The following is a 22,474-nucleotide window of genomic DNA, read 5'->3' as shown; positions in this document are numbered from 1 at the left end:
GGCTTGAGCCACCACGCCCGGCCTATTGAAGCAAATTTTATACCATTGTGGTTGGAAAAGATACTTGATATATAATTTCAGTTATCTCAAATTTGTTGAGACTTGTTTTGTGGTCTAACATATGATCTGTCTTGGATAGTGTTTTGTGTGTTCTTGAGAAGAATGTATATTCTGCTGCTATTGGGTGGAATGTTCTGTATATGTCTGGTAGGTCCATTTGGTCTAAAGTATAGTTCAAGTCCAGTGTTTTTGTATTGATTTTTCTGTCTAAATGATCTGTCCAATGTTGAAAATGGGATATTGAAATCACTTACTATTATTGTGTTGCAGGCTATGTCTCCTTTCAGACTTTTTAAAGTTTACTGTGTATGTTAGGTGCTCTGATGTTGGGTGCAAATATATTTACAGTTGTTTTAGCCTCTTGATGGATTGATCCCTTTATTGCTATATAATAATGTTCTTTATCTCTTTTTACAGTTTTTTCCTTAAAGTCTGTTTTGTCTGAAATAAATATAGCTACTCTTGACTTTTTTTGTTTCCATCTGCATGGGATGTCTTTTCTCATCCCTTCACTTTAGACTGAGAGTCCTAAAGTTAAAGTGAGTCTCTTGTAGGCATCCGGTGTTAGGTCTTTTTTACCCATTGAGCCTCTCTATGCCTTTTGATTGGATAATTTAATCTATTTACATTGAAAGTAATCATTGACAGGTAAGGACTTTCTAGTGACATTTTAAAAATTAGCTTCTGGTTTTTTTCTTTGTAAATCCTTTGTTTCCTTTTCCTCTCTTGCCTTCTTTGTGGTTTGATGACTTTCTGGTATGCTTTGGATCTTTTCTTTTTTCGTGTATCTATTACAGGCTTTTGTATTGTGTTTACCCTGATGCTTACATAAAATATATTACACTTACATATAATAGGCCATTTCAAGTGATAACACCTTAATTTTGATCACATAAACAAAATCTATACATTTATTTTTCCTCCTCATACATTTTATATTTTTGATGTCATACTTTACATCTTTTTATAATTTACATTCCTTAAAAATTGTTGTAGCTTTAGTTCTTTTAACAGTTTAACCTTTTTATTAGATATGTAATTAATTGGCTGGGCACAGTGGCTCATGCCAGTCATCCCAGCACTTTGGGAGCCCGAGGTGGGCAGATCATGAAATCAGGAGTTTGAATCCATCCTGACCAACATGGTAAAACCCTGTCTCTACTAAAAATGCAAAAATTAGCTGGGCATGGTGTCATGTACCTGTAGTGCCAGCTACTCGGGAGGCTGAGGCAGGAGAATTGCTTGAACCAAGGAGGTGGAGCTTGCAGTGAGCTGAGATCACACCATTGCACTCCAGCCTGGGTGACAGAGTGAGACTCCATCTCAGAAAAGAAAGAGAGAGAGAAAAAATAAATTAATTTACCCAACACTAGTATATTACTAGAATATTTTGGATTTCATAATGTACAGTCATATATCACTTTATAATGGGAATATGTTCTGAAATTGCATTATTAGGTGACTTTGTCATTGTATGAACATAATTGAGTGTATTTACACAAGCCTAGATGGTATAATCTATGATACACCTAGTCTATATCATATAGTCTTTTGCTTCTGAGCTACAAACCTATACAGTTTGTTACTGTATTGAATACTAGAGGCAGTTGTGACACAGTGACAAGTAATTGTGTATTGAAACATATCTAAATATATAAAATATACAGTAAAATTACCATATAAAATTGTATAGGGTACTTATTGTTAATGAAGCTTGCAGGACTGGGGTTGCTCTGGGTTGGTCAGTGGGTGAGTAGTGAGTGAATGTAAGGGCTTAGAACATCACTGTACACTTTTATATGACTGACAGAATGGTACATTTGTTTATACCAGCATCACCATAAACATAGGTAATGCCTTGTGTTACAATGTTATGATGGATGTAGCATCACCATTACTAGGCAATATGACTTTTTCAGCTCTATTATAATTTTATGGGACCACTATTGATGTCATTATGTAGCACATGACTATACTCTCATATGTCTTCATACTACTAATAGTGTCTTCTTCCTTCAGCATGAAAACTCCTTTTAGCATTTTTTTTTTTTTGGTCAGGCAGGTCTAGTGGTGGCAAATGCTATAACTTTTTGTTTGAGAAAGTCTTTATCGTTCCTCATTTTTTAAAAGACTGGATTGATGAGTATAGTATTCTTGGTTGATGGGCTTTTTTTTTTTTCCCCTTTCAGGATATTGGATGTATCATCTCATTCACTTCTGATCTGCAAGGTTGCTGTTGAGAAATCCACTGATAGTCTTATGGGGTTCTTTTGTATGTGATCATTTGCTTTTACTTTACTGCATTCAATGATCTGTGTTTTAACTTTTAATAATTTTATTATGATTGTCTTGGCATAGGTCTCTTTGGATTCATCTTACTTGGTATTGTTTGGGCTTCCTGCCTCTGGTTTTTTATATTTTTACTCAGGGTTGGGAAGTTTCCTGCCATTATTTATTTGGATATGTTTTCTGTTTCTTTTTCTTCTCCTTCTGACATGCCAATAATGCATAAGTTGTTTTACTTGACGGTGCCCCATAAATTGCTTAAGCTGTCTTCACTTTTTCTTCTTTGCTTTTTTTTTCTCCTCAGATTAGATGATTTCTGGTGACCTGTTTCAAGTTAACCAATCTATTCCTCTACAGGATCTTACCTACTGTTGAACCCTTCTCTTGAATTTTTCAGTTGAGTCATGGTACTCTTCAGATCTATGCTTTTCATTTGATAATTTTATACTCTCTCTTTGTTGAAGTTCTCAGTTTGTACTTGCATTTCTCTCTTGACCTTGGTGAGCATCTTTTTGACCATTATTTTGAATTTTCTGTCAGGTACACACTTCACTTGGTTTGGTTTCTGGAGATTTACCATAGTGTTTTCTTGGGACTATATTTCCTTGTTTCTTCATTTTTCATGACTCTCTATTTTGGTTTCTGTGCATTAGATAAGACTTGTCTCATGTGGGAGAAAGATCTCATTAATCTGTCTGGCCAGAGATTTTAAAGTGTCTTTCAAATCTTTGTGTTCATCCAGATTGTTGTCTTTGTTTTTGGTGGCACTATGGAGCTGAAGATGTGCCATATTCTGTCAGTACATCAAGACAAGGAGCCAGATTCTCTTAGATGTAGCTGGAAAGATTTGGGCATTGGATGTGTGTTTTAGTTCCTTCTGTCTTCATGGTGAAGCTGGATGTGATTATCTTATTTCCTACCCTTTCCATGCTAAGCCAGGTAGTGGATCTATGGCAAATGTCTGAACTCACATTCAGGCTGTACCCTCTCTGATCCTGGGGAGATAGCTGCTGGACATGGGTCTGTTTTATGTCCAAACCTCTTTTTTCTTGGATCTAGGGCCACTCAGGAATGCAAACTCCCATCAACTCCTAGAGCTAGTTTGTTAAGAAGACAATACCTTGAGTGGAAGTTACAGAAGTTGTGGTGCTTGATGTGTAACCAGACTTTTTTCACATAGAACTGGGGAGGCCTAGATTATCATAGGGGTGAGCTAAAGGAAAAGTTCATGAAGTGTCAAGCTTTGGCTTCGGCTGCTGCAGGACGGTTGTTTATTTGCCCTGTTAGCTCCCCAGTTCAAGTCCATTAGAAGCCAGCTTGTCAAATGACCACTTGAAGTATGTCATAGCCCCTTCTGGAGAGAAGGTGGAAGCTACATGTTCTCACCCCCTTTTGGCACTTTTCCAAGGGGACGTAGTCCTTAGAAGTGTTTGCACACTTGTTGAAGACCACCTTTTTGTTCTGTGATCTAAGGAGACTCCCAAATGCCTAGTACCTTTTGCTGTCAGAGCTAAGAGTAGTTTGGGGAGGGAGCCTTTAGGGAAGTGCTATAAATGTTGGAGCAGTTGATATGTGGCAGAAACCGCATCTGAGGAGAAATAACTGTTTTTAAAGCCCCTTCTCTACACTGCTCCTGGGTGAAGGCATCCCTGAAAGTGCCTACATGCCCATATAAAACTGGCACGTTTTTCTGTGGTGCAGATAGATTCGCATATACTTTCTTCCCTCTGGTATCAGAAATAGGCGGTTCAGGACACTGTTTGTTGAGCGGGAGCTGTAAAATTTTGGGTGCTCAGATTCTCTTCCATGAGAGATTAATAAACCTGGAGTTATTTCTGGTATGAGCCAGGGGAGAAGACTCAAGAAGTGCTGGTCTGCTTCTTTGGCTCTCAGCCAAGCTGTTTTTCTGCCTCTTTAACTCCCTGAAGCAAGTTAGTTAGAAGACGAGCAGCCATGTAGCCACTGGAAGATGTGTTATAGATTCCTTTCAGGGAAAAGGAAGGGGCTGCATGTTTTTTAGGCCCCTTCTCTGCACTACTCTTTGGGGATGAAGCCCCCAGAAGTACTTGAGCACCCATAGCAAACCGCCACATTTTTCTCATGGTCTAAAGAGGGTCTTGTGTGTATAATCCTCTTTGCTCTCAGAGCCAGTAAATTAAAAACCAGACCATGGGAAACCTTAGAGTTAGGGTGCTATATGTGAGTACAAATCCTCTTCTCCACAGGAAGAAGCTTGATATTGGGGATTCCTTTCCAGATAGTATGGTACAGTGTCTAAAGCAGGGTCCTACACCTGAGTGTGCCTCAGCTTTTCCTTTCCATTTGCTGTGGAAATTTTCTCCACACCCAGTGGGTAGGAGTCTCTTAGTTGGTCCCTGACTTTCTCTCAGAGGGAATTGATCCATGAATAGATGTTTATTTGGTGCTTTTGTGGGTGGAGAGAGAGTCAGGAGCTTCCTATTCTGCCATGTTACTAACCTCACCATCTCTTACCTCCTGCTTTTTAATGATTATTGTTGGTGTAATAAATCTTTCTTTACCCTTGCACTTTTAATTTGTATGTGTCTTTATACTTAAAAGAAGAGTTTTCAAATATTGTTTGTTTTCACTTATAAGTGGAAGCTAAGCTGTGAGGATGCAAAAGCTTGAGAATGATACAATGGACTTTGTGGACTTGAGGAGGGGTGGGAGGGGTTGAGGGACAAAAGACTGCTTATTGAGTACAGTGTATACTGCTCAGATGATGGGCGCATCAAAATCTCAGAAATAAGCACTAAAAAACTCATCCATGTAACCAAAATACCACCTGTACCCCAAATAATACTGAAGTAAAAAAGTATGGGTTTTGTGTAAACATCGTATCATTGGGTCTTTTTTTTTTTTAAATCAATTCTGGCAATATTTGTGTTTTGATATATTTAGAACATTGATGTTTAAGGTGATTATTGATAGAGTTGGATTAGTATTTTGTTAGTTTTCTGTTTCTATAACTAGATATCCGAGACTGTAGTTTATAAATAAAAGAGAATTATTTCTTAGAGTACTGAATGCTAGGAAGTGCAGTGTAGAGGCAGCACATCTGGTAAGGGCCTTCTTGCTGGCGGGGACTCTGCAGAGTTCTGAGGTGGCAGAAGACATTACATGGCAAGGGGGTTGAGTGTGTCAACTCTCTCTCCTCTTATAAAGCCACTAATGCCCCACCTCTCAAATACCATAGTTGGATTTCCCACCCTCTTAATACTGTTACGAAGGGGATTAAGATTTAATATGAGTTTTGAGGGCAGGGGGAAAATATTCAGACCATAGCATGTACCATATTTGTTACTATTTTTATCCGAAGCCCTTGTTTTTTGTTCCTATTTTTGTCTTTGGTACTCTTTCTGCCTTTTGTGATTTTGAGCAATTTTTATGATTCCATTTTCTCTTCTCACTTAGCATATAAATTATATACCTTTTTTAAGACTTTTTTTACAGTGGTTACCCTAGAGTTTGCATATGCATTTACAACTAATCTAAGTCTATTTTTTTTTTTTTTTTGAGATGGAGTCTCACTCTGTAACCCAGGCTGGAGTACAGTGGTGCGATCTTGGCTCACTGCAACCTCCGCCTCCCAGGTCCCAGTTCAAGCAATTCTCCTACCTCAGCCTCCCATTTAGCTACCCAGCTAATTTTTGTATTTTTTAGTAGAGACGGGGTTTCACTATGTTGGCCAGTCTGGTCTTGAACTCCTGACCTTGAGATCCACCCACTTAAGCTTCCCAAAATACTGGGATTACAGGCATGAGCCACCGCTCCCAGCCTCTAAGTCCATTTTTAAATAACGCTGTACTACCTGTGAAGGTAGTACAGGTAGTGTAAGTATCTTGTAATGACAGAATATTCCTAATTCCTCCTTGTCCCTAGGTCTTTCTTCTCATTTATTTCACTTATACATAAGCATAATTAGGCATGTATACTTATGCATATACAATTGAATACACTTGTTACTATTAATATTTTTGGACAAATGGTTATCTATAAGATCAGTTAAGAATAGGAGAAACAAAAGTTTTTATCTTTCACTTATTTTTTGTCTAATGCTCTACTTTTCTCTATATAGATCTGAGTTTTGGCCTATGTCATTTTCCTTTTCTCTGAAGACCGTCTTTTAACATTCCTTGAAAGGCAGGTCTGCTAGCAATAAATTTCTTCAATCTTGGTCTGAGAAAGTTTTTATTTCCCTTTTACTTTGAAAGTATAATTTTTCCGAGTACAAAATTTTGTGTTGGTGGGGATTTTTTCTCTTCTAGCACTTTAAGAGTTTCACTTCGCTGTCTTCTTGCTTGCATGGTTTCTGAGGTGATATCGGATGTAATTCTTATGTTTGGTGCTCTATAGCAGGGTTCCCAACCATGGCCAGTTAGGAACCATGTAAGCTGCAGGTCAGTAACAGAAGCTATGTCTATATTTATAGCTCCTCCCCATTGCTCACATTGTCACCTGAGCCCTGCCTCTTATCAGATCAACAGCAGCTTTAGACTCTCATAGGAGCCTGAACCCTATGGTGAACTGTACATGAGAGGGAGCTAGCTTGTGCATCCTTATGAGAATCTAATGCCTGATGATCTGTCACTGTCTCCCATCACCCCCAGATGGGACTGTCTAGTTGCAGAAAAATAACCTAAGGGCTCCCACTGATTCTACATTAGGGAGAGTTGTATAATTATTTCATTATATATTACAATCATGGCAGCATCGGCCCATTTGGAGCAGCCACTGAGGGGATATCAGCTGTAGCATGGGAGGCACAGCCAGGGCTGTATGCTCCATGGAGCTGGTGGGGGCAAGGAACAGACGAGAGCCTTGCCTGCTACCACACTGGTTCCCCACACTCCCAGGCACAGCTGCAGCCGCCCAGCCGTGGCTCTAGAACTTGATATCCCTGCACTCTTGGAGGCCCAGGAAGCCCCACTTCCCCCAAAGGCTCAGAAGTTCCTGCTCCTGCTGCCTGGCTTCTTCCCACTCCTGGCTCTCGCTCTGATTTTGGAGAAAAGTTGAAGCTGAGCCTGGGCACTCTTGAGACCTTGCCAGGTATGCAAGCACCCAGGGTGGTGCTGATATACCAGCCACCCCACCACCTCAGCTCCCTCTGAAAATTTTGAGTGCTGACAAGCTCAGGGAGGGAGGATGTGGGAATACTGAGTGGGGGCTCAGCATGGGCCTGCAGGCACCCCTTGGCTTGAACAGCCTGGGCAACATGGATGGCATGTTGTTGGTGGCAGGAGGCAGACAGATTCATTCCCAGGCAGGAAGGGGTGGGTCCTTGGTGAAGCCCCACCATCAAGCCCGGGACAGCCTGAAGCCTGAGGGTCAGGCTGCCAGTTCTGGATGGAGTCTGCAACCTGAGGTAAGAACTTATGGTGCTTTTTCCAGACAGCATGCACTTCCTTCCTTCTGAGCCTGTAAACACCCTAGACTCAGCCAGACTCACACACTCGTCAGGTCAGCCTGCCTGTAGAAAGAGGCTTGCTGAGAGGTGAACACTTGTCAGTACAACCTGCCTGCAAAAAAGGACTACTCACTTCAGGTCTCCTCTCTGCTAAGAACTGGACACTTATCAGTACAACCTGCCTGCAAAAAGGAGCTACCCATTTCAGGTATCCTCTCTGCTGAGACCTGGATACTTGTTAGTACCCTCTGCCTGCAGAAAGGAGCTACCCACTTTGGGTCTTCTGAGAGCTGTTCTGTAACTCAGTGGAGCTCCTTTCCACCTTGCTCACCCTCCAGTTGTCCATGTACCTTATGCTTCCTGGACATGAGACAAGAGTGCAGGACCTGTCGAATGATGGGACTGAAAGAGCTGTAACACAAACAGGGCTGAAACACACCCCCCACTTGCCACATTGTGGGTGACAAGAGGGAGAGAAGAGCAGCCCTTCTGGCTGTCCAGACCTTGGGACTCCCTGAGCCAGGGCTGTGACTTGCTGTAACACCCACTTTGGGGCTCTGCAGTTCCTGGCCTCTCTGAGCTTTTGGGCACCATTGCATTACCTTTGTCCAGATGCTGGTGCCTGTAGCAGAAGCAGCTTGTGGTACATCTGGTCCAGCTGGAGCTGCCCATTCTGCCACAGCTGGCATGCCTGGCTGTGCATAGTGGCCAGACACTACACTCATTCACTCATACACCCGTTGCTAGCCGGTGCCTGGCTTGCCATTGGGAGGCATGAGATCTGGGCCGGTAGTAGTGTGAGCCAAGCACAGCTTGCTGGACTGAATGGGTGGAACAAACCCAGCAGATGTGAGTGAAACTCAAGCAGAGGCATGTCCAGCCACAGAGGTTTCCAGCTGGCAAAGCGTCATCCTAAGGATCCCGTGACACAATATGATAATAATAGAAATAAAATACACAATAAATGTAACGCACTTGAATCATCCCTAAACCGTCCCCACTCTGGTCTGTGGAAAAAATGTCTTCCACAAAACCAGTCTCTGGTGCCAAAAAGTTTGGGGAACCACTGTTCTATACATAAGCTGTTTTTCTTCCTCTGGCTTCTTTTATGATTTTTTTTATCTTTGATTTTCTGAAATTTGAATATGATATGCTTGGGTGTAGGGTTTTTTTGGACATTTATCTTGGTATTCTCTGAGCATCCTGGATTTCTAATTTACTGTCTGACAATATTTCAATGAAATGTTTCATAATATTGCTTTACCTATTGCTTCTGTCCCCTTCTCTCTTTATTGTTATTCTTTGTTCCTATTACATGTATGTTATACCTTTAGTAGTTGTCCAATGATTCTTGGCTATTCTCTTCTTTTCTGTTTTGGAAGTTTCAATTGACATATATTCAGGCTCAGAGATTCTTCCTTCAGATGTGTCCAGCCTACTAATAAACCCATTAAAGGCATTCTTTATTTTTGTTAGAGTGTTTTTGGTCTCCAGTGTTTATTTTTTTTTTAGACGGAGTTTCGCTCTTGTTACCCAGGCTGGAGTACAATGGCGTGATCTCGGCTCACCGCAACCTCCACCTCCTGGGTTCAGGCAATTCTCCTGCCTCAGCCTCCCGAGTAGCTGGGATTACAGGCGTGCGCCACCGTGCCCAGCTAATTTTGTGTATTTTTAGTAGAGACGGGGTTTCACCATGTTGACCAGGATGGTCTCGATCTCTTGACCTCGTGATCCACCCGCCTCGGCCTCCCAAAGTGCTGGGATTACAGGCGTGAGCCACCGCGCCCAGCCCCAGTGTTTCTTTTTTTATTGTTTCTTAGAATATCTGTTTCTTTGCTTACATTATCCATCTGTTCTTTCATATTGTCTGCTCTACATTAGATCCCTTAACATGTTAATCATGGTTGTTTTAAATTCATAGTTTGATAATTTCAGTGTCCATGTTATGTGAGACCTCCAACCTTGCTTTTTGGTTTAGCTCTTCTATTTCCTTTGCTTCTCTATATAAATAATAGTAGACTTACCTTATCACTTTATTTTTACAAAATCATGCTGGGATTTTGCTTGCAATTGAATTTAACTATAGAACAGTTTGGGGAGAATTGACATCTTGAAAATAGAGTTTTCCAATTTTCAAGAATTGACATCTTGAAAATAGAGTTTATTCTATCTTTCAATTTGGTTGTTGTGATTTCCTCCATCAGTGTTTTGTAGTTTTGCATACAGATTCTTGCATGTATTTTGTAAGACTTATATCCAAATATTCCAAAAGTTGACTTGTATCCTGTAACCTTGCCATAATCCTTTACTAGTTCTAGTTGGTTTTTAGTAGATTATTTGGGATTTTCTATGTAATCATATTGTTTGCAAATTTAAACAGCTTTAATTTTTTTTCAGTCTGTATGTTATTTATTTCGTTTCCTTGCCTTATTTCAGTAGCTAGAACCTCTAACATGATTTTGAATAACAGTGATAAGAGAAAATCTTCTTGCCTTTTTCTGATCTTTGTGAGGGATGAGGAAGCATTCAGACTTTTATCACTAGGTAGGATTATTGTAAATACCCTTTATCAAGTCGAAGAAGTTCTCTTCCATTCCTAATTTTCTGAGAGCTTTATCACAAATGATTATTGAGTTTTGTGAAATGTGTTTTCTGTATCTAATGAAGCAATGGTATGATTTTTTCTTTCATAGTTTATTGATATGGTGAATTACATTGATTAATTTTTGAATGTTAACTTTGCCTTGCAGTCCTGGGATAATCCCTTCCCTGATATTGTAACTGGGAGCAAACTTTTCATTTTCATCAATGGAATGTAATAATTACTATTCTGTATCACTGGACCCTTTTCTGTAAACAGCGTATAGTATATAACCTCTGTCATAAGATCTCTGGAGAGATTTGTTTGCTTCTTCCCAAAATTTAGACCACTCAACCAGAGCACCTACAAGGAGAGAGAGAAAATTTGCAGACTTGTGGTTGTTTCACAGTACTAATACACCTTAGATTTTTAGAACATAAGAGCTCTTGAGTCCTTCCAATGACTGGATATGTGAAGCAATTATTCTGATGCCATCCATTCTTGGTCAATTGCAAATAAAATCTTTATGCCCTTCTCTTTAAAATGTAGGCATTTCTTTCCTTTCATAGATTAAGATACACCTTTGTTTTTTAAGACAGGATCTTGCTTTGTCACCCAGGTCAAGAGTATAGTGGCTCTAATACTGCTTACTATAGCCTTGACTTCCTGGGCTCAAGTGATCCTCCCACCTCAGCCTTCTGAGTAGCTGGAACTACAGATGTGTGCACCACCATGCCCAGCAATTTTTAAAATTTTTTGTAGAGACAAAGTCTTGCTATGTTGTCCAGGCAGATCTCGAGCTCCTGAGTTCAAGAAATCATCTCACCTCGGCCTCCCAAATTGCTGAAATTATAGGTGTGAGCTACTGCACCCAGTCAAGATAATGCTTTTGAAAATAAAAGTTGACATGGCTTGCTTGTTTCCTCAGGTTTGACGGTAACTGCGGTAAAAGACTCAGGAGAGTGGAATTTGGAGGCTGGGGCATTAGTTCTTGCAGATGCGGGCCTTTGCTGTATTGATGAGTTCAACAGCCTCAAAGAACATGATAGGACCAGTATCCATGAAGCAATGGAGCAACAAACCATAAGTGTTGCTAAAGCTGGGTAAGAGTTTCTTTTCTTTAAAATCTATGGGAATAATGGGATTATTTAATATATGGTTAGGGGAAAATGTGAACATTGTTGAGCTGTAAGTGTTTTCCACTTAAGATTAGGAGCATATCAAGGGTTAGCTCCTATCATTTCTGGTCAATATTGTACTAGAAGTCTAGTCAGTTTAGTACGAAAAAGAAAAGACATTCAGACTGGAAAGGAAGGAGTCAAAACTGCCTATATTCTCTGTGGCATGATTGTCCACATAGAAAAACAAAAAGAATTTATGGAAAGCTGCTAGAACTAATAAGTGAGTCTTATATGGCCAATGTGTAAACATTCTGTTTGCTAGCAATGGACAATTGGAAATTGAAATAAAATATACATTTATAATAGCACCTCCAAACACGAAGTATTTCCAGATAAATTTAGCAAAATCTATTCTAGATTCATACATTAAAAACTGCAAAACATTAAGAAAATCAAAAAGGATTTAAATAAATGGAGAGATATACCTAGTTTCATCTATCAGACTTAATATTGTTAAGATGCAAGTTCTCCCCAAAGCGATCTGTGGAATAAATACATTAAAAAAAATTTTTTTTGAGGCAAAGTCTCAGTTCGTCACCCAAGCTAGATTGCGGAGGCCTGATCATAGCTCACTGCAGCCTTGGACTCCTGGGCTCAAGCCATTCACCCACTTCTGAGTAGCTGGCTAATTTTTTATTTTTTAATTTTCTGTAGAGATGAGGCCTTGCTATGTTGCCCAGGGTGGTCTCAAACTCTTGGATTCAGATGACCCACCTGCCTCGGCCTTTCAGAGCACTGATTACAGGCATGAGCCACCATGCCCAGCCCAGTGTAACTCTAATAAAAATCCTAAACACCACTTATTCCCCAAAAACCTATTAAAATAATAATAAAAAAATTCTGACAGACTTTCTGGTAGAAATTGACAGGCTGGTTTTAAAGTTAATATAGAAAATCACAGAAGGTAGAATAGCCAAAGTGACTTTGAAACAGACCAAATGTGGAGGACTTACTTTAAGATTTGCCATAAAGCTTTAATTATCAAAACATTGTGACACTGGATAGACTCTTCAATGGAAGAGAATAAAGGTCCAGAAATAGACCCACAGATGTAATGTCAATTGATTTTTCAAGAACGATGTCAAATAAGTCAATAGAGAAAGGATAGGTTTTTTAAATTGTGCTAGAACACTTGAATATTTATATGTTTTCCCGTCCCAAAAGACCTATACCCAAATGGTTTATAGCAGCTTTGTTCATATTCACCCAAAATTATAAGCAACACAGAAGTTTATCAACCGATAAACAGATAGGTAAATCTTGATACACCCATACCATAAAATAGTACTAGCAATATAAAGGAACAAACTACTGATACATTCATGAATCAACAAAATGGAGGAATCTTAAAACCATTATGTGGAACAAAAGATAACAGGTACAGAAGGCTATATAGTTTATTATTCCATTTATATAAAACACTACAAAAGGCAGAACTGTAAGGAGAAAAATCATAAATTTTTTGCTAGTGGGCTAGAGGAGAATGCGTATAGAAGGGCATATTTTTAAAAGATGATTTTTACTATATGTAAATTATGCCACATAACCCTTAATTTAAAAAATATAAAAACCCATATATTTTATCTTTAGATTCAACAGACATGAATTTACTCTGCCCAATTGCTATTGAAGTTTCCAAACACTTATTCTTGCTGTACTCATCTCTTTCCTGCTTGGTAACAGTGTATGAGTGGGGTCAGGACAGTAGACCTACATTTGGAAGGGAATAGAAAGTGATAATAGTGCCTGGGAAGGTGATACATTTATGATCAGTAAAATCCTCTTTTAATTGGAGTGACATCTTCCAATGGAAATAATTTGAAGGATAAATCTTCAGATTGGATTTTTTTTGTGTGTCTGTTGGAAAGGAGAGGACATAAAGTTGTAAAGCTATAAAGTGAGAGATTTGAAGTTTAATTATTTTGCTACTCATATTTATAGTCAAATGTTCATTATTTCTCCTTTAACCCATCTGTCAAGCATGTAATATATAGTTATGTACCACATAATATTTTTGTCAGTGATGGACCACATACATGATGGTGGTCTCATAAGATTAGAATACCTTATTTTTACTGTGTTTAGATATGTTTAGATGCACAGTTATATGCCTTTGTGTTACAGTTGCCTGCAGCATTCAGTATGGTAATATGCTATGTAGGCTTGTAGCCTCAGAGCAATAGGCTGTACCATATAGCCTAGGTGTATAGTAGGCTATACTATCTAGGTTTGTCTAAGTACACTCTAGGATGTTTGCACCAGAGCAGATCATCTCATGACGCATTTCTCAGAACGTATCCCCATATTAAACAACCTATGACTGCATATTGAAAGGAGTATTGCCTTAGAAGCACTTTGAGTGTTTTGATCTAACGTATTTTTCTGAAGAGCTTCCTTTTTAGACCACTGCACGTGGTAGGCATTGTTTTTGTGGTTATTACTGTGCAAAGATTTGTGTTATTATAGTTTCAAGATAAGGTTCTTTCATTATTTCTGTTTTGTCTTAGATACGATCTAGAATTTAATACATCCTTAAACTATAGCATGGATCACAACCAGTATTTTAACCTTTCTATTTTTTTACATTTACATAAGAATTTTTGCTTCTCCAAGCATTTTAGCATATAGATTTCATTTCGAGATTATTTAATGCATTAAAGGAATTACAGACTCTTTGTTCTTCTCTAGTTATTATCGTAAAGCTAGCATTCTATTTTTTTCCTCCCCCCTACATAACTAATTTCTGGGTTCATAAAGTCATTTGTACAATTTTATTATCATCAGTTTAAAAGATATTTTTTAGTTCCTAGACATTATGTAACCATGTAATTATGTAATTAACTCTATTCAGTGGTTTGTACCTTTTATTTCTCCATCTTGAGATGGTTTCTTTTTTCTTGTTTAATTTAGTGAAGACATTTTCTAATTACCTTATAATAACAGAGCTTGGGTTCTTGTGGTTGCCTCTGATCTTACTGACCAGTTAATTTCCAGCCTATTCCCAGGGACGACAGGACCACCATGTCCTCACTAGCATCTACTAGTAGCTGCTTTTGATTCAGAATGTAATGTTTCTTATACATGCTGGGCTGAAAATTTCAATCAGACTTTACATTTCTCACATGGTTCAAGAATTTAGGCTGGGTACAGTGGCTCATGCCTGTAATCCCAGCACTTTGAGAGGCTGAGAGAGGAGGATCCCTTGAGCCTAGGAGTTCAAGACCAGCCTGGGCAAGATGGCAAGACCCCCATCTCTACACACACACACACACAAACAAAACAGGTAAGTACAGGTGAGCAGTCGCAGCTACTCAGGAGGCTGAGGAGGCCTTTGAACCTAGGAAGCCAACAAGGCTGCGATGAGCTATGATCACACCACTGCACTCCAGTCAGGGCAACATAGTGACAACCATCTCTTAAAAAAAAAAACAACTAACATTTTATTTAAAAACAGAGCAGTCATACAACCTGGATTTGAGTCTCTTCTATCTCGGATTATTAGGTTCTGTATTTTCCGTACAGAGAATATGGCCTGAAACAAGAACCCCCAGGAGGAGCAGATGCTTCCAAAAGATGAAACACTGGTTTAAACTGCCATTGTCACCACTCAGGACAACAAATGCCAGCAATAACAACAGTGAAATATGCCTTCATTTAAAACAAAGCAAAATTGTTGATATTTTTGTTAAAAGTAATTCAGTTATGATAGAAAGAGCTTTGGGGTTGGAGAGACCTAGAATCAATTCCAACCACTGTTACTACTTTTTTTAATGTTGTGGGTGATAACTGTCATCTCTGATACAAAAATAACAACACCCTTCTTACAGAGATGTTCTCAAATAGAGTTCATGCATGTCAACTTAGGCCTGGGTGAGAAGATACTTACGACTCTTCAAAATTATTTTATTTCATATTTATATAAAGGTGTTTATAGGATTCTCTATATTTTTTAATGCATTTGCATCTCCAAAGTAGTTTCAGAAATATTACATCAACACCATTACCAATAAACACAAAAAATTAATAGTCAGGCTCTCTTTGAGGTCCTTTTTTGTGCTTAGATAGACCACTGAGGTTATGTATTGTTAGAGTGCATGTTCAAAAGTAGTTTGGATGAATTCTTTTCTTTGTTTAGTTTATTATTTATTTGATATAGTTAAGAAATTGGCTTTGAACTTTGTTTGCATTCACTTACACCATTTGCTGTTTTTACCTTTTTGATTTCATTTTATTTTCTGAATTTGTAAAACATGACCTTTTTTCTTTTTACAAAATCAAACCTGTATAAAAAGACATGCAAAAGAAATGACATTCGTATCGCTATCCCTTCCATTCTATTTTCTTCTATCCTTGATAGATATTCATTAGTTTCTGATTTGTCCTTCCTATATTTCTTTTTTGCAAAAATAAGCAAAACCCATGGGGATAGGTGTGTGTGCCTGTTTATGCATCTCCCCGCTTTCTTATCTAACACATAGCAAACTGCATATACTCCTTAGCACTGCTTCAGTGGTATCTCATAGATGTTTATATGTAGTATTCTTATTATAATCGTGTTTTAGAATTCTGCAATTTTGGTTTGTATCTCTTTTCTCCCAAAAGTGGCTTAGCAAGATTTTAGTCTCTAGGTAGAAGGACCACTTTTTGCTGTTGTTTATAATTTCTAGTTTTATCCCATTGTGGTCAGAGAATGTTGTTTGTATTGTTTCTTTATTATTATTATTATTATTATTTAAGTTCTGAGATACATGTGCAGAATGTGCAGGTTTGTTATATAGGTATACATGTGCCATGGTGGTTTGCTGCACCCATCAACCCCTCATGTACATTAGGTATTTCTCCTAATGCTGTCCCTCCCTAGCCCCCACAGCCCCCAAAAGGCCCCATTGTGTGATGTTCGCCTTCCTGTGTCCATGTATTTTCATTGTTCAACTCCCACTTATGAGTGAGAACATGCGGTATTTGGTTTTCTGTTCTTGTGTTAGTTTACTGAGAGTGATGGTTTCCAGCTTCATCCATGTCCCATGCAAAGGACACGAATTCATCCTTTTTCATGGCTGCGTAGTATTCCATGGTATATATTTGCCATATTTTATCCAGTCTATCATTGATGGGCATTTGGGTACTTTAATGAACTTCATGAGGTTTTTATCTTTGTGGCCTAATATAAGGTCAGTTTAATACTGGCCCTTTTATGCTTCACAAATTATATTCTCTATAATGAGAATATAATGTATATGTATTACACACACACACAAACTGTACTTTATAAATAATTTTGTTTAGGTATTCTATATTCTTACTTACCTTTTATTTGTTTGATGCATTTTAGGCTAAGAGTGGTATATTAAAGTCTCTTATTATTGTTTGTTTCTCTTTGTATCTCTTGTAGTTTCTGCTTTATGAAGGTAGTTGTTGTGGCCTTTAACATTTGTATTTCTTTGTCTTAAATGTTTTGTGGCCTGAATTTTACCTTGCCTATATCAGGATCACAACTCTAGATTTCATATTATTTATACTTACCTAATATATCTTTGTTCTTTATGTTTGGCCTTTTGATTTCAATTTGTTCTTTGGTATGCAACATAGAATTAGGTTTAACTTTATGAACAACAAAAAAATCTTTTTCTTCTAATGTGTTAGTTAAGCACACTTAAATTTATTGGTATAATCAATATGCTTGGTGTCAACAGCTTCATTTTTTAAAAACTTACTGTGTTTATTTTTGTGTGTTTGGCATTTAGGAAAGTTTGCATTTTTTTTCTTTTTTGAGGGGGTGAGGATGACATCTCGCTCTGTGGACCAGGCTGGAGTGCAGTGGCACAGTCTCAAGTCACTGCAACCTCTGCCTCCCAAGTTCAAGCTATTCTTCTGTCTCAGTGTCCCTAAGCTGGGACTACAGGCACACACCACCACGCCTGGCTAACTTTTTGTATTTTAGTAGAGATGGGATTTCACCATGTTGCCCAGACTGGTCTCAAACTCCTGAGCTCAGGCAATCCGTCCGCCTTGGACTCTCAAAGTACTGGGACTACAAGCATGAGCCACCGCGCCCAGCTGCATTTTTATTACAGGTTAGAGGTTGGCAGATTTTTTCTGTAGAGATCAGGTTAGCAAATATTTTAGACTTTGTGGGCCAAACTCTGTTGCAACTACTCATCTTTGCTGATGTAGACAGTGTAACTGCATCAGTATGACTGTGATGCAGACAACAGAGCCATAATATGTAAACAGATGGGAGTGGCTGTGTTTCAATAAAATTTTATTTATTGTAACAGATTGTGGGCTGCATTTGGACTGTAGTTTGACAACTCCTAGAGGGCTTACATTTTAAAATAACTTTTACAATGCCTGCAGACCCATTTCTCCTCCCTTGGAAACTTTAAATAGTATTGCATGACTCCAGTCTATTAGCCCAGGTAGTAATCAATGAGCTTATTCTACTTTCCCCGTTCTCCCTTCTTCTCTTCACTTAAATAAATAGTTGTATTATTTGTACTTTGTCAGGACAAATAGCGTTTACTAACTATTCTTCCACTTTTATCCTTTCTTTTGCTTTCGTCTATCTAAAATAAAGTGCTTCACCATTCGTCTTTGAGGTGATAGTGAGTCAGATTAGGGCCAGGGCATCCTCATCATCTCTTGGTTGAATGGAGTCCATCTCTAGCACATGGCTTAAGAAAGTCTCTGGATTATTGTCTTGAATATTTGTATGTTTCAAACCATTTTTCATAGCATTGACACTTGAAAAATAGCTTGGCTGGATATAAACACCTTGGCTTACACTTTCTTTCCTAAAGTCTTGCATTGTATGTTGCTATTGACAAGTCTGATGCCATTCTGTTATCATTTGCTTTATAAGTGATTTAGTTTTTGCCTGAAGTTCCAGAGGGTTTTTTCCTTTATCTTTAAAGTATAATATTTTTACTAGGCTATGTCTCAGTTGATTATTCCTGGTCAGTTTTTCTAGATATGAGTGAGCCTTTGACATGTAGAGTATTCTTTTATCTCTGGAAATTTTTCTTGAATGCTAGTTTGACACATTAGTTCAGTTCTTTGTTTTGTTTTTATTTTTCAGAAACTATTTATATGTTAGAATTTTTCCTAGGCTCTGTAGCAACTATTTTTTTTTTTCTTAAACTTCTTAGCTTTTCTGTATTTTGTTTCATTCTCTTGGCTATTTTTATTCCTCTCCTTAGTACCCTTTATTATCTTTTCAGGCCTGTCTGTTCTTTCCTAGATTCCTTAGATTCAAATGTTCATTTCTTTTTTTTCTTTCTTTCTTTTTTCTTTTAAGATTCATGGAGTATATGAGCAGTTTTTTTACATGGGTATATTATGTAACGTTGGGGTTTGGGCTTCTATCGAACCTGTCACCGAAATAGTGAACATAGTCCCCAGTAGGTAGTTTTTCAACCCTTGCTGATGTCCTTGGCTCCCCCATTTTGAGTCCTCAGTGTCTGTTGTTTCCATCTTTATGAACATGTCTACCCATTGTTTATCTTCTGCTTATAAGTGAGAACATGCAGTATTTGATTCTCTGTTTCTGCCTTAGTCAGATATGTATTTCTAAGATTATTTTGTTTTCTTCCCCCTACACCCATTACTTTCTTCTGTTTTATCATCTCTGCATATACATATTTTGCTTTTTTGTGCTTTTATATTATGAATTTTTGAATTTCTGATTTGGGATGGTTTTTCATATTTGCAAACATTTGCTTGAGGATATTTAATTCAAGTCAGGGCACTATGTTACAGATTTCCTTTGCTTTGTGGGATCTTTTTTGTGGTGATAGGGAAGTGAGAGTTTTATCAACTTAAATATTTTTATTCTTGTAGTAGTGTTATGGAGCTGCATGTTATTTCCATTCATTTTAAAATGTCTTATCTTTTTCTGAGTCATTATTAATAGATATTCTATTAAAGTGATGGTGAGGTTGGATGGTGTACTCACTTTTAGTTCAGAGAAATCTCAGTTAAGTGCATTTTACTTAATAGTGTTTTTCATAAGGGGATGGTTGATGTTTCTGTTTTGTGACTCTTGTTTCTTCAGGATGTTTAATATCCACTGCTTGCCTCCTCCTTCCCCTGATCACCAAGACTCCAAGCAACTCCTGCCCCTTGCAGGTGTCCTCCATCTACTCCAGGACTCTTTCCAAGACTACCAGCTCTGGTCCCAGGAACTTTCAAGCCCCTCTTTCTATTCTCCAGTAGTCAATGACTTTGATTCACAAGGTTTGAAACCTTTTCTCAATATTTCCCCACAATGCGTGGGATTCTCTCCTCCTGGCAGTTTTATCTGTGTTCTGCAGCATGAGGCCCCAAATTGCTCTCTCCTCCTTTCATTTAGTCTCCACTGATCTTTCCACTCCAGTAAGGGCTCTAGAGTTAGCTTTGCTGGTTTCTAGTGTTTATTTCTCTATTTATATATAAACTGAAGCTTGTCATATTCTCCCACTTCCTTTGTTATCTTTTAGTTTCTTGAGTTTTGTTTTATGGGCTTGTTTTCTTTGTTTATTCATGAGGCCTTTGGAGGATATGTTGAAATATGGCTATGAGTAGCTGCCATTATCCTTTGGGAACCCAGAAATCAACATTTCACTTTTTTTTTTTTTTTATTGCATTTTAGGTTTTGGGGTACATGTGCAGAGCATGCAATACAGTTGCATAGGTACACACATGGCAGTGTGTTTTGTTTGCTTTCTCCCCTTCACCCACATTTGGTATTTCTCCCCTGGCAATCCCTCCCCACCTACCCCTCCCACTGGCCCTCCCCTTTCCCCCCTATAGACCCCAGTGTTTAGTACTCCCCTCTCTGTGTCCATGTGTTCTCATTTTTCATCACCCGCCTATGAGTGAGAATATGCGGTGTTTCATTTTCTGTTCTTGTGTCAGTTTGCTGAGAATGATGTTCTCCAGATTCATCCATGTCCCTACAAATGACACGAACTCATCATTTCTGATTGCTGCATAATATTCCATGGTGTATATGTGCCACATTTTCCCAATCTAGTCTGTCATCGATGGGCATTTGGATTGATTCCAGGTCTTTGCTATTGTAAACAGTGCTGCAATGAACATTCGTGTGCATGTGTCCTTGTAGTAGAACGATTTATAGTCCTTTGGATATATACCCAGTAATGGGATTGCTGGGTCAAATGGGATTTCTATTTCTAAGGCCTTGAAGAATCGCCACACCGTCTTCCACAATGGTTGGACTAATTTACACTCCCACCAACAGTGTAAAAGTGTTCCTTTTTCTCCACATCCTCTCCAGCATCTGTTGTCTCCAGATTTTTTAATGATCGCCTTTCTAACTGGCGTGAGATGGTATCTCAATGTGGTTTTGATTTGCATCTCTCTGATGACCAGTGACGATGAGCATTTTTTCATATGCTTGTTGGCTTCATATATGTCTTCTTCCGTAAAGTGTCTGTTCATATCCTTTGCCCACTTTTGAATGGGCTTGTTTGTTTTTTTCCTGTAAATCTGTTTGAGTTCTTTGTAAATTCTGGATATCAGCCCTTTGTCAGATGGGTAAACTGCAAAAATTTTTTCCCATTCTGTTGGTTGCCGATTCACACTAGAGACTGTTTCTTTTGCCGTGCAGAAGCTGTGGAGTTGCATTAGGTCCCATTTGTCTATTTTGGCTTTTGTTGCCAATGGTTTTGGTGTTTTGTTCATGAAGTCCTTGCCTACTCCTATGTCCTGGATGGTTTTGCCTAGATTTCCTCTAGGGTTTTTATGGTGCCGGGTCTTATGTTTAAGTCGTTAATCCATCTGGAGTTAATTTTGGTGTAAGGTGTCAGGAAGGGGTCCAGTTTCTGCTTTCTACACATGGCTAGCCAGTTTTCCGAGCACCATTTGTTGAACAGGGAATCCTTTCCCCATTGCTGGTTTTTGTCAGGTTTATCAAAGATTGTATGGTTGTAGCTATGTTGTGTTGCCTCTGATGCCTCTGTTCTGTCCCATTGATCTATATCTCTGTTTTGGTACCAGTACCATGCTGTTTTGATTACTGTAGCCTTATAGTATAGTTTGAAATCCGGTAGTGTGATGCCCCCCGCTGTGTTCTTTTTGCTTAGAATTGACTTGGCTATGCGGGCTCTCTTTTAGTTCAAGGTGGTTTTTTCCAGTTCTGTGAAGAAAGTCAATGGTAGCTTGATGGGGATAGCGTTGATTCTGTAAATTACTTTGGGCAGTATAGCCATTTTCACGATATTAATTCTTCCTAACCATGAGCATGGAATGTTTCTCCATCTGTTTGTGTCCTCTCTGATTTCGTTGAGCAGTGGTTTGTAGTTTTCCTTGAAGAGGTCCCTTACGTTCCTTGTGAGTTGTATTCCAAGGTATTTTATTCTTTTTGTAGCAATTGTGAATGGCAGTTCGTTCTTGATTTGGCTCTTTTTAAGTCTGTTATTGGTGTAGAGGAAGGCTTGTGATTTTTGCACATTGATTTTATATCCTGAGACTTTGCTGAAGTTGCTTATCAGTTTCAGGAGTTTTTGGGCTGAGGCGATGGGGTCTTCTAGGTATACTATCATGTCGTCTGCAAATAGAGACAATTTGGCTTCTACCTATTCTATTTGAATACCCTTTATTTCTTTTTCTTGCCTGATTGCTGTGACTAGAACTTCCAGTACTATATTGAATAGGAGTGGTGACAGAGGGCATCCTTGTCTAGTGCCGGATTTCAAAGGGAATGCTTCCAGTTTTTGCCCATTCAGTATGATATTGGCTGTTGGTTTGTCATAAATAGCTTTTATTACTTTGAGATACGTTCCATCGATACCGAGTTTATTGAGGGTTTTTAGCATAAAGGGCTGTTGAATTTTGTCAAATGCCTTCTCTGCATCAATTGAGATAATCATGTGGTTTTTGTTTTTGGTTCTGTTTATGCGGTGAATTACGTTTATAGACTTGCGTATGTTGAACCAG

The 22,474-nt window shown here is 38.6% G+C and overlaps 1 protein-coding gene across 5 annotated transcripts in view; it reads left to right on the top strand.

The window, feature by feature from the left end:
- Nucleotides 1-22,474, top strand: part of MCM9 (minichromosome maintenance 9 homologous recombination repair factor) — a 146,189-nt gene that overhangs the window by 83,512 nt on the left and 40,203 nt on the right. For all 5 annotated transcript variants that reach the window (XR_013534507.1, XM_002747021.7, XM_035296589.3 and 2 more), the window contains one exon: nucleotides 11,284-11,458. Coding sequence is in view for 4 of the 5 variants with exons in the window: in XM_002747021.7 (XP_002747067.4) it covers nucleotides 11,284-11,458 (175 nt within the window). In the remaining variant the exon portion in view is untranslated. The remainder of the gene's footprint in view (nucleotides 1-11,283; nucleotides 11,459-22,474) is intronic.

The sequence above is a fragment of the Callithrix jacchus genome, chromosome 4, assembly GCF_049354715.1.
Source record: "Callithrix jacchus isolate 240 chromosome 4, calJac240_pri, whole genome shotgun sequence".
In the NCBI taxonomy this organism is placed as follows: Eukaryota; Metazoa; Chordata; class Mammalia; order Primates; family Cebidae; genus Callithrix; species Callithrix jacchus.
The sequence above is the reverse complement of the archived record's forward strand: the minus strand, read 5'-3'. Positions and strand labels throughout refer to the sequence as shown.